At 45.5% G+C, this 15,345-nt stretch overlaps 1 protein-coding gene across 2 annotated transcripts in view; it reads left to right on the forward strand.

Annotated features, from left to right (window-relative positions):
* Positions 1-15,345, forward strand: part of krt222 (keratin 222) — a 36,072-nt gene continuing 20,727 nt past the window's right edge. The window contains exons 1-3 of one of the 2 annotated variants that reach the window (XM_060848492.1): positions 1-97; positions 280-408; positions 7,579-7,799. In XM_060848492.1, coding sequence (XP_060704475.1) covers positions 68-97; positions 280-408; positions 7,579-7,799 — 380 coding nt within the window. In that variant the 5' untranslated portion in view covers positions 1-67. The remainder of the gene's footprint in view (positions 98-279; positions 409-7,578; positions 7,800-15,345) is intronic. The other variant, XM_060848493.1, reaches the window with a different exon arrangement.

A 15,345-nucleotide genomic window follows, 5' to 3' on the forward strand; every position in this document is an offset into this window, starting at 1 on the left:
ACTGGGATTGTCTCAGCTCCTTACAGATATTAAGAAGCATTATGAAAAGATTATACACAGGAATCAGATGGAATTAGACGCTTGTCTCAACACTCAGGTATATTTTTGTGAAAAAGGCCTCTGTCTCAGTGAGAAAGGCTGCAGAGAATGCTGACCTCATTGAAAGACTGGGCTTTGATTGCCATTAAAGTGTCTGGAATATAACAGCAGTATTACAAACATGAGATGGGAAATGCTAACACTGCGTCCTTCATTATTTTTCATGATCTCTTTCGGTAGTTACTGGAAGTCAGTGATGCAGAGATGAATAAGAACGAGGATTCTCTGCAGGCAGCCCGGGCAGAGCTAAACAATGCCCGACGTCAATGGCAAACCCTCCAGCTGGAAATTGAATCTCTTCATGCATTGGTAAGAGTAACTGTGAGATGTTTGTTTGGAACTATTGTTTTAAAAATTGTTGCTCCCTAATTTACTGCCTTGACTCCTGGTTTCTATGTTCACTGATGAGTGCCTCCTATCTCACTCAGAAATCCATTCTTCAAGGGTGAGATATTAGATTAGACTTACAGTGTGGAGCTTTGTGTACACTGTGTGAGCTTTGACAGAAAGTGTCTGCGGCAATTCCACTACAGTGTGCATCATACAGTTTATTTCACCCAATCCCTTAGTTGCTCATTTGCCGGTCAGTCTCAGGAGGGACACCGCTTGCATATTCCTCATTTCCCCCATCACAGCCCAGGCCAGAAAGACTAATTGATTGTTACTCTACACTGTTCCCATCCCTGATTATCAGTCTGTGGGGTCAGAGGACAGGCATGTGCTCAGACTATAGCCACTTGTACAGTTAATGCTCACTTTCCACTCAAGTAATTACAAAGCAGCACCCTCTGGGAGAGTCTCAGCCCTCAGCTAGAGATGTTGGAATGGAGAGGTCAGGGGTTGGCCTGAACAGGAAAGGCATCTTCTTGTCTCGGAGTAGTGGGGATACAGATGGCTGCCTGTTGTTTATAGAGATAGTGTCCAGCACCACTGGATACAGACAGATGACCAACCAGCCTGGCCTCCTGGACAGGTAGATTGTAGACACTAGGCATACTGTCTGGAAGTGCCAACAGATTAAGTTCAACAAAACAGCCAGGATTTTAAATACATCAAGGTGACCCCCAGCACCTGAACCGCGCAGTCAGGTAACAGGTCAGGTGACCCCTTCATCAGATTCCATGATCCGCTCCACCCTGACGGTTATTATCTGATTACTGCAGACATTTGATGAGATCTTCCCAATGTCAGCATTTCCCCAGTTATAGTGGCAGACAATGGAAACAGGCCATTTGGCCTAACCCTGTTGTCCCTGTTCAAAAGGGTCCTCCTTATCTCAGCATATCAGAGCGTGCTCCCACTCTGCACTTTGAACCTTTTTGTTAATCCCTCCTTTAAATCCTGCCCCTCTTGCCTGGACCTACGTGGCTAGTTTCAGTCATTGTGGCTTCCTTGATGGCCAGGCTGGTCAGCCTTCAGCCCCTAACTGTGCAAGTATTTAATGGCAAGACAGACTACATGTGACTGAGACTCTACATGAGTGAGTGGCACTGCTGAAGCATCAGTACAGATCCTGCCCACTTGCTTGGATGGGGGCAGCTCCAACAATACTCAAGAAACTTGACACCATCCAGGACAAAGCAGCCCACATGTTTGGCACAACATCCCCAAACATCCACTCCCCCCACCACTGATGCTCCACTGCAGCTCTGTGTACTGTCTACAAGATGCAGAAATTCACCAAAGCTCCTTAGTCAATACCTTCCAAACCTATGACCACTTCCATCTAGATGGACAAGGGCAGCAGATAGAGGGAACACCACCACCTGCAAGTTCCCCTCCTAGCCATTCACCATCCTGACTTGGAAAAATATTGCCATTCCGTCAGTGTCACTCAAAATCCTGGAATTCCCTCCCTAAGGGCATTGTGGGTCTACCTACAGCACATGGACTGCAGCAATTCAGGAAGGCAGCTCATGCCCACTGCATTCCCAGGAGCAACTAGGGATGGGCAATCAATGCCAGGCCCAGCCAGTGAAACCCAGATCCTACGTGTGTTTCAGGTAATGTGCTCTAATGGCTACTATTCCAAAATGAAAGCAAGTTACTGCAGAGGTCACATGACTATGACAGTCACAAGTGTTCAATGTATAAATGCATTTGTACAAACACACAGTGTACAGCAAATGTGTTTAAACTCTGCACTGACATAACTCCACAGAAGCTGGTGTTCTGCCAGCAAGTTACCCTTTACTTATACGTGCATAGGATTTGATACTGATCCAGCTCCCTCATAGTGAACAGAATGTCTGACGCTCTTGTACTTGTCGGTCAGCCAGGGCTCCCTGATTGGCCCAGATTAACAGCCCCAATCAGGAACTCAGATTCTATGAGGTCCACCTGGCTGATGCTGTTACAGTCACTACATCCCTTTCCCTCTGAGTGTGAGGTTTTTTTTGTAGCTCCTCTTGGGGTGTTTCAGCACCGGGTCAGGTTTCTCTCAACGCTGCCTCTGATCCAGCCAGCGCGGCCCACGCAGTAGCTCACTTGGCATCCCGGAGAATCTCGGAAGAATTTCATTCTCTTCAGGCGGCAAAGACACAAGGCAGTGACATCCACCGTGCCCATCGCAGATTCCGAGGTCTCGTCAACTTGTGACAGAGAGGGGAGAACCCACGGCTTCAGGATCAGTTGGAAAGGCTGTCGAGGAGCTGGGCAGGTTTTGTTCCCACACCGTTTATGAGTTTGCAGCTTTTGTATGGAGCACGTGTTTGTTCAGGACGGTCACACCTCCCTGATATCGATACGTCACTGGACCCGACCTCATGTTGACCATGCCTCTTACCCATGCAGGGCCATTCCTGAGGCTCCTACACCAACTTTGTCCCCTGATGTAAACTGTCTCTCTTGTTTCCTGGAGTCTTGTGTCCAGCCTTGACGTTCCTGATGCCCTTTCACCCTAACCCCAGGTCCAGGAAGATCAGATTTAACCTGGTGAAGAGTCTTCTCCCCATCAGCAACTCTACCGGCGCTGTCCCTGTAGTTACATGGCAGCTGGTCCTGTAATCGAACAGGAACTGGGACAGTTTGGAATCGAGTGAAGCTGTAGAATGTTTCTTTAAGCCTGCCTTCAAAGTTTGGAGTGTTCTTTCTGCCAGATCATTGGATGATGGATGGCTTGGAACTGTCTGTGTATGTCAAATGCCATTTGACTTTAGGAAATACTCAAATTCCCTGCTGGTAAATGATGGCCGTTATCTGGAACAAACACTTCCGGGAGCCCGTGGATTGCAAAAGATGCGTACGGCTTTTCTATCATCATCCCCGTGTTTGACAAATGAACTCTGATCATCTCCAGCCACTTTGAGTTGGTGTCCACAATGACTGAGAACAGCGAGGCCATGAAAGGACCAACACAGTCAAGGTGTAACTGAGTCCAGGGTTTACCTGACCCTTCCCACGAATGTGCAGGAGCTGCTGGTGGTAATGTTTGTCCCTGGTGGCACACTGGGCACTGACCCACCCACACGATGATATCTGTGCCCAATCCTGGCCACCCGACCCAGTCTCTCACCAACATCTTCATTTTGGAGACCCCCTGGATGATCCTGGAGGATTTCAGCCAGTATTCGACAGTGACCTTTGCTCAGGACAATCGCTCTCGCTCCCCAAAATAATATGCCGTCCCCTCCTGTGATTGGGTCTCTCCGGGTCCAGGAAGGTTTCAGTTCTGGCTGTGATGACTCTTTGGTTTCCCCCATCACCATTAGCTGTTTCAGATTTGCCAGGTTCGGACCCTTCTGTGTCCAAAGTCTGATATTGTCAGCTGTGATAGGAAGTGTGTCCAGAAAATTTAAAACCACTACAGACTCTTTCATTGGCGGAGGTGGCTCAGTGTATCCAAATTTGCCACTTAGCCTCCGGGACAGTATTTCCATTTGTATTTATACAGACTCGGTGTTAGACCCACTGCTGAATTTAGCCTGAAGCTGTGAGTTCAGTAAACAGCACAGGAATTTGTGGTCCATTCTTATTACAAATGAATGTCTATAAAGGCATTGGTGGAATTTCCTGACTCCAAATACAATCACCAAATCTTCCTTCTCTATTTGGATGTATTTACACTCTGTAATGGTCAAAGGTCTGGATGCATACACCATTGGATGTCCCTCCTCATTGGGTGTTCCTCCCCATTGGGTCACCTATGAGCTAATGCCACCCCCATGCCATACAGAGAAGCATCATGTGTCAATACCAGATCTTCTTTAGGATCATACTGTGCCCAAAACCAAAGAGGATGACAGATGTTCCTTCAGTTCCCTGAAAGCTATGACCATTTCTGACATAGCTGACTCTTTTTTTAAGAACTTGTGTGAAGGTGCCAGGATGGAGGTCAGGTTATGTCTGAACTTTCTGTAATAATTCACCAGCCCAAGGAAAGATCTGAGCTGTGGTACAGACATGGGAGCCAGGGCACCTTTGATTGCCCTCACTTTATCTTCCAACAAGTGTAACCCGGTCTTGTCGACTCTGTGGCCCATGTAGGTCAGTTGGGATGCCTGGAACATAGACCTTTCCTTTCCAAGGTGTACACCCGCCTGAGAGAAATGTCAATGGACTGTGTCCAAGTTCGATAAGTGCTCCTTATTGGTCTCCCCCATTATTAGCACACCATCCAGATAAATGGCGGTCTGGGGTAGACCTAGTAAAAGATCTCCATCGTCCGCTGAAAAATGGCACATGCTGATGATAAAGCCAGTTGTAGTGTCTGTTTGAAATTCTGTTGGGCTTCAAATAGTAGGTGTTTTTGTATCATTAATCTCACATAGCAATCGGTCTCTCAGCATCTCATTAAGGGTTAAGACAAAGTCACACACCGCTGCCAGTCATCATTAACCTAGTCAAACATCCTGAGACAGATTCCCTTGTTCTCAAATTGCTGAGTAAAATCGATATCATGTCAGAATTAGAGGAGGTCATAATATTCCTTTGCTAAATCCTTCAACTCTTGAAGGGTTTTAGTCTCTGGTGCCTCAGGGAATGTTAGGCTGTCAGGAGAATTACTCTTTGCTTTTCATCTGCCCCAATGTCATTTGTCAAGAAAAAAATAACACATTCTGTCCACACACTGGGCCCAGTCTTTGACAGCAGGACTGAACGAGTCAATGCTGGCGTAGCCAACGACATCCTCATCCCATTAATGAATCTTCCACCCGTGGCTGTACGTTACAGCTGTTTGTTTCACTGGTATGCAAATATCCAGAGCTATATTATTGATTGATTCTCAGTTCCTGAATCCAGGAAACAGGATTGCAGTTTGCTTTATGAAGTCATTTAAATAGTCAGCTGCAAGATAGTCAGTGGTTCATACATTTAGTGTCTCCATTGTACCAACACTCTCCCTGCTCACTGCTACTCCCTGTTTGTTTCATTGTGGTTCCAAATTCACTTCTGAAATCTTGCCTTGCAGAATTGTACCATGAACTAACTGTACAGCTGGAAGCTCAACTTCAGAATAAAGACTTGCAGCCTCGAACATTGGGACTTTTGTTTCTTATCAGAAGTTGTTGCTTGTTGCAGCCTGTGTTTTAGTTGGAATGTGGAGGTTGGGATTTGTCTGATCACACATCAAGTGGAGTAGAGTACATCTGATAATCTAAACAGGACTGCAGGCTGACTGAGAGGGAGACAGGAACTGTAAAGGGGGCAGGAAACAGTCTGGAAGAACCAATCTGTGATCCATTATCTTAAGCCAACTCTCCTGGTTGCTACATTTAGAGTCTATAATTTCATTTGGACTCTGAGCCCCTTGTGTTCCCCAACCACCTCAAACCTCCTACTGTCTGCCTGGACACATCAGAACTGGGAGCAGGAGGAGGCCATTCAGCCCCTCAGGCCTGCTCCACCATTTAATACAATCCTGGCTGACCTCATCTCATCCTCAACTCCACCTTCCTGCCTGATGTCCCTAACCCTTCAACCCATTATTAATTTAAAACGCCCATCTCCTCCTTCATTTGCTCAATATTCCAACATCAGCCACACTCTCTCAGAGTGATTTCCACATATTCATGCCCCATTGAAAGATGTAAGTTCTCCTCATGTTTTAAGTCTGCTGCCCCTTATCCTAAAGCTATGACCTCTCATTCTAGCTCGCCCCATGAGGAAACATTCTCTCTATGTCTCCTTTGTCAATCTCCTTTACCATCTTATATACCTCAGTTAGATCCCCGTCTGAACTCCAGTGGGTAAAGACCTAAACTGCTCAATCTCTCTTTATGTGACAAACTCCTCTCTCTAACAATGTTTATAGAATCTTGCATGTTGTGCTCCGAGAGCCCAGTCTATGTGAAACTCTGAGCCAGCTGTCAGGCCTCCCAGACCTCAGCCTTTCATAGGGCTCCTGGTCTTCAAGCACCCTCTCAGTGTCTCCAAATCCCTGGCACCCTCTTGAAGTACAAGCTGTTGGAGCGGAATGGAGCTGACTCAGTTTAAATCTGGATTAGGAAATTAAAATTAAAAACCGAACGGAAGAGAGTTCTGATTGACTCAGATATAACAGGGTTTTCCCATTCCACTGTTCTTCATTTGAAATGTTTACACACTGATTCCTGGTGTATTATAAACCAAAAGATTGGAGAGGTCGGAGACGTTTAATAAAGACAGAGGAGCTGGGAATATTCAGCAGGTCCATCGGTATTTGTGAGAGAGACACAGTTACAATTGGAACCAGGTTTCAGTTCAGTCAGCCTTGACCAGGGTGCTACAGAATGAATTGTAGAACTGGTAGAGCACAGAGGGAGGCTTTTCAGCCAGTCATGTTGGTGCTAACCCTCTATGAGAGTTACTCAGCCTGTCCCACTCAGGGTGTGATAAGAAATTACAGTAGGCCATTCAGCCTGTTCCACCATTTATTAAGATGCTGGCTGATCTGACTGGGGCCTCAGCTCTATGTTGTTGCCCATCCCCCAATACTATTGCCCTTGTCCAACAATCCCCTGTCGCCGTCCTGTCTTTTCCCTACAACCTCACAAATATTTCCTCTTCTGCTGTTACAAACCTGAACATAAAATTGTAGCTCACAAGAGATTTTTATGAACGCAACAAAAGTAGAGTCATAGAGATATACAGCATGGAAACAGACCCTTCGGTCCAATTTGTCCATGCTGTCCAGATATCCCAACCCAATCTAGTCCCACCTGCCAGCACCCGGCCCATATCCCTCCAAACCCTTCCTATTCATATACCCATCCAAATGCCTCTTAAATGTTGCAATTGTACCAGCCTCCACCACATGCTCTGGCAGCTCCTTCTATACACATACCACCCTCTGTGTGAAAAAGTTGCCCCTGAGGTCTTTTATAAACCTTTCCCCTCACACCCTAAATCTATGCCCTCTAGTTTTGGACTTGTAGAGAGATGTGTATGATGAACATGTGTACTGTGAAAATGAAGGCAGTTATATTTTTTACGTTTGGAGCCAGTTCCCTGGGTGGTGAATGTTCACAGGTCGACAATGACTTGATGTCCTTCTCACAGCAGAAGGGTTTGGAGAATTCCCTGCAGGTGACCGAGCAGAGGTACGAGGTACAGCTGAAGAATCTGGCGGCTGTGATTCGAGAGATGGAGGGCGAGTTACACGGTGTGAGGAGAGATATCGAACACCAGGTTTGGGAACACGAACTGTTGCTCAACACAAAGATGAGATTGGAGAGTGAGATCGCGATGTATCGTAGCCTACTGGACAGAGAGGAGGACAGGTAAACTGATTCCATTATTTACGAGGAGTTTTACCCTGCCTTTGTCTATCTTTATATTAAACATGTCAGGTTTTTTTTGTTATTGGAATCCTTGTTTGGGATTTACTTATCTCGATTCTCTTCCTGATTTTTGCAGTTTTTTCGCATTTAGCTTTAGAATTCACCCATTGCAAATGGACCTTAACTGTGGAGACCTTCATACCTAATGCTGATCTCAGCCTCATCTGATGGTAGTGCACACATTGTCCAGCAGGGATTGAGGTCACAGGCAGGGACAGGGAGAGAAATCACAGGGTAAAAGTCAGGACTGCAGATGCTGGACACCAGATTCTAGATCAGAGTGGTGCTGGAAAAGCACAACAGTTCAGGCAGCCTCCGATGAGCAGGAAAATCGACGTTTTGGGCAAAAGCCCTTCATCAGGAATGGGAAATCACAGGTCCTTGTGCCTTTCCATTGCTAGGCCTCTCATTACAGCAACCCACACTTAACCAGCCTCTGCACATCCTGCAAACACCCAGGACTGAGAATATCGTCACTGCGGAGTTGGAAATGTTTCTTTTGGTTTAGAAAGATTTGTGGCTTTTGTGCTTGATGCATGTATTTACAGTTCAGGAGATACACTTTACAACCACAGCTTTGTCAGACAGTTACACACAATTTGGTTGTTCATATTATACAAAGAGTTTCACCCCTTTGAACCTGGTCAATGCAATTTGATGGCAGCAGCAACCAAAAAATGTAAACTTCACAAGCACTGCAGATAACAATCCTGTACAAATGAGAATGTGTTGAACTATCAGTGCTGTATTCTACTGTCATATGACTTTTGGAATTACTTTCATGTTTAAAAATGACACAAAATCTTCCAGTAAATTCGTACCAAGTTCTTCGTGCGCAATATTGTCATATTTGCATCCACACAAATGAGTTTTAATAACAGAGAAGTAAAACTTGCAACTGAGTGATAAATATTTTCTCATTTTAAATTTAAACTAACTTGATTTATAAATGCCCAGCACAGAGTGAATAATGGAGCCAAGAAACTTCTGTTTTGGAAGCTGATGAGGATGCTGGTACCTCAGAGGGATGCAGTGAGAACCAAGTGTCTGGGACTACAAGCAGCTGGACTGTACTATGGGGAGGAAGAAGAAAGGAAGAGCACTAGTGACGGGATTCTATGGTCAGCTAATCTGCTACTCCAGGACAGTGCATTGCCTCGCTGGTACCAGGGTCAGGGATGTCACTGAACAGCTGCAGGACACCCTGAAAGGGGAGGCTGATGAGTTAGAGGTTGTGGTACATATTGGCGCCAGTTATGTTGGCAAAGTGAGGAATAAGGTCTTGCATCAAGAGCTAGGCAGGAGATTAAAAAGCAGCACCTCAACAGTTGTAATCTCTGGATTACTCCCAGTGCCATGTATTCGTGAGTTTAGAAATAGGAAAATAGGTTAGATGAATGCATGGCTCAAGAGTTTTTGCAAGAGGGAGGGTTTTGGATTTCTGGATCATTGGAATTGTTTTTGGGGGAGGTGGGACATGTACAAAGGGGGCGGTTTGCTCTTGAACCACAGTGGGACTAAGATTCTTGTTCGCGTTGTTTGGAGGAGTTTAAACTAGTTTGACAGGGCAGGGGACACAGAGTATCAATGAAACAGGGACACGTCATGCAACAGGAAACAAAGCACAGTGCGTTCAGCTACACTGACTGTCAAGAGAGTAATGCAAGACTGGATAGCCTTTACTTTCATGTTAGGAGTGTAATAGGTAAGACCGATGAGTCAAAGTTGTGGTTTGACACATGGAAGTATAATATTGTTGCCATTAAAGAAACATGTTTGAGGGATGGGCTGGACTTGCAAATCAACATTCCAAGGTATGGGATCTTCACCTGAGAGGATGTAAATAAGGTGGTAATTAAAGAGTTACTTACTGCAGTAAGGAGAGATGACATTTTGGAAGGGTCCTCAAACAAGGCTTGGCGGATAAAACCTAGGAATGTTAAGTGGGCAGCCACTTTTCTGAGAGTGTATTTTAGCCCCGAAAGAGTCAGCAGGAAACAGAGGAGCAAATATATAGACAGTTCACAGAGGTGTGTGAGAGTCATAATTGGGTAATTAAACTAGGTCCCTTCAACTTTCCCAATATTAATTGGGATAGTCATTGTGTTAAGGGTTGAGAAGGTCAGATTTCTTGAACTGTATTTGTAGTGACTAACTTGATTTACAAATTGAGGGATGCAGTGAGGTGGACCACATAGAATGTGAGATCCCTGATTGGGACTGTTCACCTGATATCCGGTTCACCTGGATTACTCCCAGTGCCATGTGCTAGCAAGTTTAGAAATAAGAAAATAGGACACATGGCTCAAGAGGTGGTGCAAAAGGGACATCTTGTTCACTCTGAGAGCTGGCTCTGAGGAAGCCAGACCAGTGTGAGGTGTATGCATGTATAACTTGGTGATAGGATACTGGCCTTGGTGGAATTATTTCAGTGACAAAGAGAGAAAAAAAGTACAGTCCTGAAGAAACTCACTCGCAGCAATCATCTTTGAGTGTGCGGGTAAGCAATTCTGGCATCATGCTGCTATTTGGGAAATTTGACTCGTTCAATCCTGGTGTTGAACACTGGACCCAGTATGTGGAAAGAATGTATTATTTTTTCTGGGCAAATGACAGATGAAAAGCAACGAGTAATTCTCCTGACAGTTTGTGGAACCACAGCTTTGTCAGTTATTAGGAGCCTAACTTTCCCTGAGGCACCAAATTCTAAAATGTTTCAAGAGTTGATGGATTTCGTTAAGGAATATTATGACCCCAAGCTTTCTCTAATTCTGAGATACTATTAGTTTAACCCAGCAAATCGAGAACCAGGGGAATCTGTGGCGGGATTTTTGGCGAGGTTAAGATGACTGGTAGAGGCATTAGAAAATGGCTGCCTGAGTGAGGTCCTAATTAAATATCTGGAGGTTTGTTTAGGAAACTCTAAGGATGCTCAAAGGAGCCAGGGCTACCTTGCATGCTGGCCAGGACACAATTGCACGATTTTGCAAGGCCCACCCAGTACCATTTGCCTTATGGGGAGTCATGAGAAGAAGCACAAATCATGAGGCTGGGACACAAAGGAATCATCAAACCTCTACAGTTTGTGGAATGGGCACCATCGGTCACACCGAATGGTCATATCCAGCAGACCGGTGCACCTTGGTGGGGATTTTAAACCAACGGTAAACTGCTTCTCACAGCTAGATAAATATCCATTCCTTGCAGAAAGGATTTATTGGCGGGAGGGATGTTCTTCACGAAGGTGGCTATGTGCCACGTGTACCTGCAATTGCGATTTAAATGAGGATTCCCAGGAATATGCTATAATTAATACTCATAAGGCTTTGTACCAATAAATGAGACTGCCTTTTGGGGTATTATTGGCCTGAGCCATTTTTCAGTGGACGATGGGGAACATTTTACAAGGTCTATACCAAGTCGCCATTTATCTGGATGACATGCTAATAACAGGGGTGACCAATCAGGAGCACTTAGAGAATCGGGACAAAGTTCCTCCAGGGCAGGTGTGTCCCAGATAGCCCAGGTGACCTATCCTGTGTCTGTATCATAGCCTAAGTACCTTCTTGGGTTGATGAATTATTATGGAAAGTTCCTACATAAGCTGACTTCCATCACTTCAGCCTTACATCTGCTATTGAAAAATGGTCAGTCTTGCAAATGGTCTCATAGGCAAGATGTAGCCTTTAGGGAAATGAAGAAGTATCATCATCTAAGTTATTGGCACACTATAATCCCAGGTGAGATCTGGTGCTAGCATGCCAGGCCTCCGGAATGGGGTAGTGTTGGCTCACAGATCACCCCATGGAAGGTTCCATGGAGACATCAGGGGTTTCCAAAATTAAGATGCTGGCAAGAAGTTATGTCTGGTGGCCAGGATTGGACGTAGACATAGCCGTGTTGGTGGGGCAGTACCCAGAGGGTCAACAAGTACGATAATTACCACCAGCAGCTCCTCCTAATTCGTGGAAATGGCTGGCTAAACCCAGGAGTCCATTACACATTGACTCTGCCAGTGCTTTCCTGGGCTCAATGTTCTTCGTCATTATGGACGCCCACTCAAAGTGGATAAACATGCATAGAGTTCATTTGTCAAATGGGGAAGACAATAGAAAAACTGCATGCATCTTTTGCAATACACGGGCTCCTGGGAGTGTTGGTCACAGAAAACAGGCCATTATTTAGCAGCAGGGATTTCAGGTATTCTGCATACAAGGACATCATGCAACCATCTGGTGGAAGGAGCAGTCCAAACTTTGAAGGCAGGGTCAAAGAAACAGTGTACAGCTTCACTCAATACCAATCTGTCCCAGTTCCTATTTGTTTATCAGACCACCCTTCATGTAACTACAGGGATAGCTCCAGCAGAATTGCTAACGGGGAGATGACTCCATCCAAGTTAAATCTGATCGTCCCTGACTTGGGTGGGAGAGTGAAAGGGCACCAGGAATGTCAATGCTGGATACAAGACTCCTCTCAGCGACTTTAGTTCAGAGGATGAAGTTCAGTGTTGAAACCAAAGAAATGGCCCTCCATGGGTAAGAAGCACAGGGTCGATGCAAGGTGGGTTGGAACACAGGGGTTCTCCCCACCCACCTAACGTCAAAGAAACCTCAGAGACTGAGGTGGACACAGTGGCTGTTGCAGCCTCAATGCCTTTACAGCCTGAAGAAGATGAATTTCTTCTGAGACACTCGGGATTAAGAGGTGGGCCATGGTCCAGTAACATCACCCGTATCCAAGGCTGAGTCAGATGAACTGAACACGATGTGGAAATGCTGAAGGATAGGTACAAGATAAAGAAAAGGTCTATATCCCCAGACTTTGTGACCGTCATGAAGTCAGATAGGTGGACCTCATAGAATATGAGTTCCCCGATTGGGGCTGTTAACCTGGTCCAATCAGGGATCCCTGGCTAACAGATAAAATCAGGAGTGTCAGGGGTTCTGTTCGCTCTGAGAGCTGGCTCTGAGGGAGCCAGAATAGTGTCATGTATTATACACGTACAGGAGCCAACTACACCCCCCCCCCACCGCTCCCCCCCCCACCCCCCCACCCTGTATCTGTGGGTGATACATTCCCAGACCGGCCGCGAAGCTCGAAACTGCGAATAGTAGCAAACCCCATCATTTATAAGGGAAACTCACCTCCCTGGAAGCGCCTGGAATTATTTTTGGAATGTTCCATGTAATATTTTGGGCGGCAGTAAACCAGAAATAACTGCCACCGTGGAAGCCCGTGGATACAGGGTTCCTACTGTACAAATAAAGAGGGACTGGATGATGGGATATTGGCTTCTGTGGAGTTGTTTCAGTATCCAGGGGAATCCTTTGTATCAGTCAGCAGTAACCCACCAAGGGACTATACAGGGCCAGATCTGATTGTAGGGAGAGAAGCAGGGGAAGTATTCGATTTGGCTTTGGGGGAACATTTTAGTGATAGCCACTGTATCATGATACGGTTCGAATTTGTTCTGGACGAGGAAAATGATGGCCTGCAAACGACAGCTTTAGATTGGGGGAAGGCCGATTTTATTAAAATAAAGCAGGTGCTGGCCACAATTGACTGGGAACAGCTCCTTCCGGTAAATCTACAGTGGAACAATGGGGGCATTCCAAAAGCAGCTGGGAAGAGTATGGGTCCAACATATACTCCTTAGATGGAAATGTAGGAGCAACAAGTTCAGAGAACCCTGGATGTTGATGACAGTCCAGGGCTGGATAAGGAAGAAGAGTAAGGCTTTGAACAAGACCAAAGGGAGCATTTCAGCTCTGACCCGAGATGTATAAAGGAAGTGTAGGACAGAACTGAAGAAAGCAATTAGAAGAAGAAAAAGGTGGCATGAAAAGGGACTTGGGAACAGGATTAGGAACATTTCTAAGATATCTTATAAATATTTTAAAGAGAAGAGGTTAACTAGGGAAATAGTAACCCACTAGGAACCAAGGGGACAACCTGTGTGTGAAGCTGCAGGATATTGGAAGGAGAAATGAATGCTTCTCTTCAGTCTCCACTGTGGAAAATGAGAACGTAAGTACAGAATTCAGGAAAAGGGACTCTGAGGAACTTGCACAGTTTGGCATAGGAAATTGGGATGTTTTGGGGGTTCTGTTGGGCTTAAAACAGGCAAATCCCCTGGCCTGGACAAATTGCATCCCAGGCAGCTGTGGGAGGCAGCTGCAGACTCTCTGATACATATTGTTAGTTCCTTCTGGCCATAGGGGGAGTACCAGAGGACTGGAGGGCGGCTAGTGTGGTTCCACTTTTCAAGAAGGGTGGTAGAGATGAACCAGGAAATTACGGGCTGCTGAGTCTAACGTCAGTGCTGGAGACAATTCTGAAGGAGCCAATTAATATCCACTTGGAAAGGCATGGGATAATTAGGGATTGTCAGCAATGTCTTTGTCAGAAGGAGGTCATGCTTAACAAATTTGTTCAAATGTTGTGAAAGTGTAAGCAAGTGTGTGGATGAGGGAAGTTCAGTTGATGCAGTTGATATGGATTTTAGCAAAGTTTTTGACAAGGTCCAACATGGGAGACTGATTGAGAAGGTTAAAGTTCATGGAATTGAGAGAAACTTGGTGAGATGGATCAGAAACTGGCTTAGCAATAGGACACAAAAGGTAGTGGTAGAAGGCTATATGAGTGACCGTAGGCCAGTGTCCAGTGGTGTACCACAAGGATTAGTACTGGGACACATTCTTTGCTATATGCATAAATGATGGAGATGAAAATCTGGGGGGAAGGTGAAGCAAATTTGCAGACAACACCAAGATTGGTAGAGTGGTTAATAGCGAAGAAGATGGTTGTAGGTTACAGGAAGATATAGGTGGGTTGGTCAGATGGACAAACCAGTGGTAGATGGGATTTAGTGTGATAACTGTTAGTGATGCACTTTGGAAGAAGAAGCGAGATGAGGGAATATTTAATGAATGTTAGGACACTGGGTAGCTTAGAGGAACAGCAGGATCTTGGGATAATTATTCACAGATCCCTGAAGTTGGCTGAGCACATGAATAGTGTAGTTAAGGCACATACGACACTTGCTTTCATCAGCCATGCCATAGAGTGTAAGAGCAAGGAGGTAATGTTGGAGTTTGTACAGTGTGTTGGTCAGGTCACAGCTGGAGTATCGAGTGCAGTTCTGGTCACCTGACTGCAGGAAGGATGTGATAGCATTAGAGGCGGTACAGAGGAGGTTCACCAGGATGTTGCCTGAGATGGAGAAATTGAGCTATAGGAGAGACTGGATTATCTTCTTTGGAGCAGAGAAGACTGAGTGGTGACATGATTAAGGTGTATAAGATTATGAGGGGCATGGACAGGGTGGATAAAAAGCAGCTATTCCCTTTTTTGAAAAGTCAGTCACGAGGGCGCTTGGTTTTAGGGTAAGGAGCAGGAGATTCAGAGGGGAGTTGGGAAAAGATATTTTCACTGAGTGGGTGGTGGGAATTGGAATGGGAGTGGAACTTGCCTTAGGAGCCTT

This window comes from Hemiscyllium ocellatum, chromosome 32, assembly GCF_020745735.1.
Source record: "Hemiscyllium ocellatum isolate sHemOce1 chromosome 32, sHemOce1.pat.X.cur, whole genome shotgun sequence".
NCBI lineage: Eukaryota > Metazoa > Chordata > Chondrichthyes > Orectolobiformes > Hemiscylliidae > Hemiscyllium > Hemiscyllium ocellatum.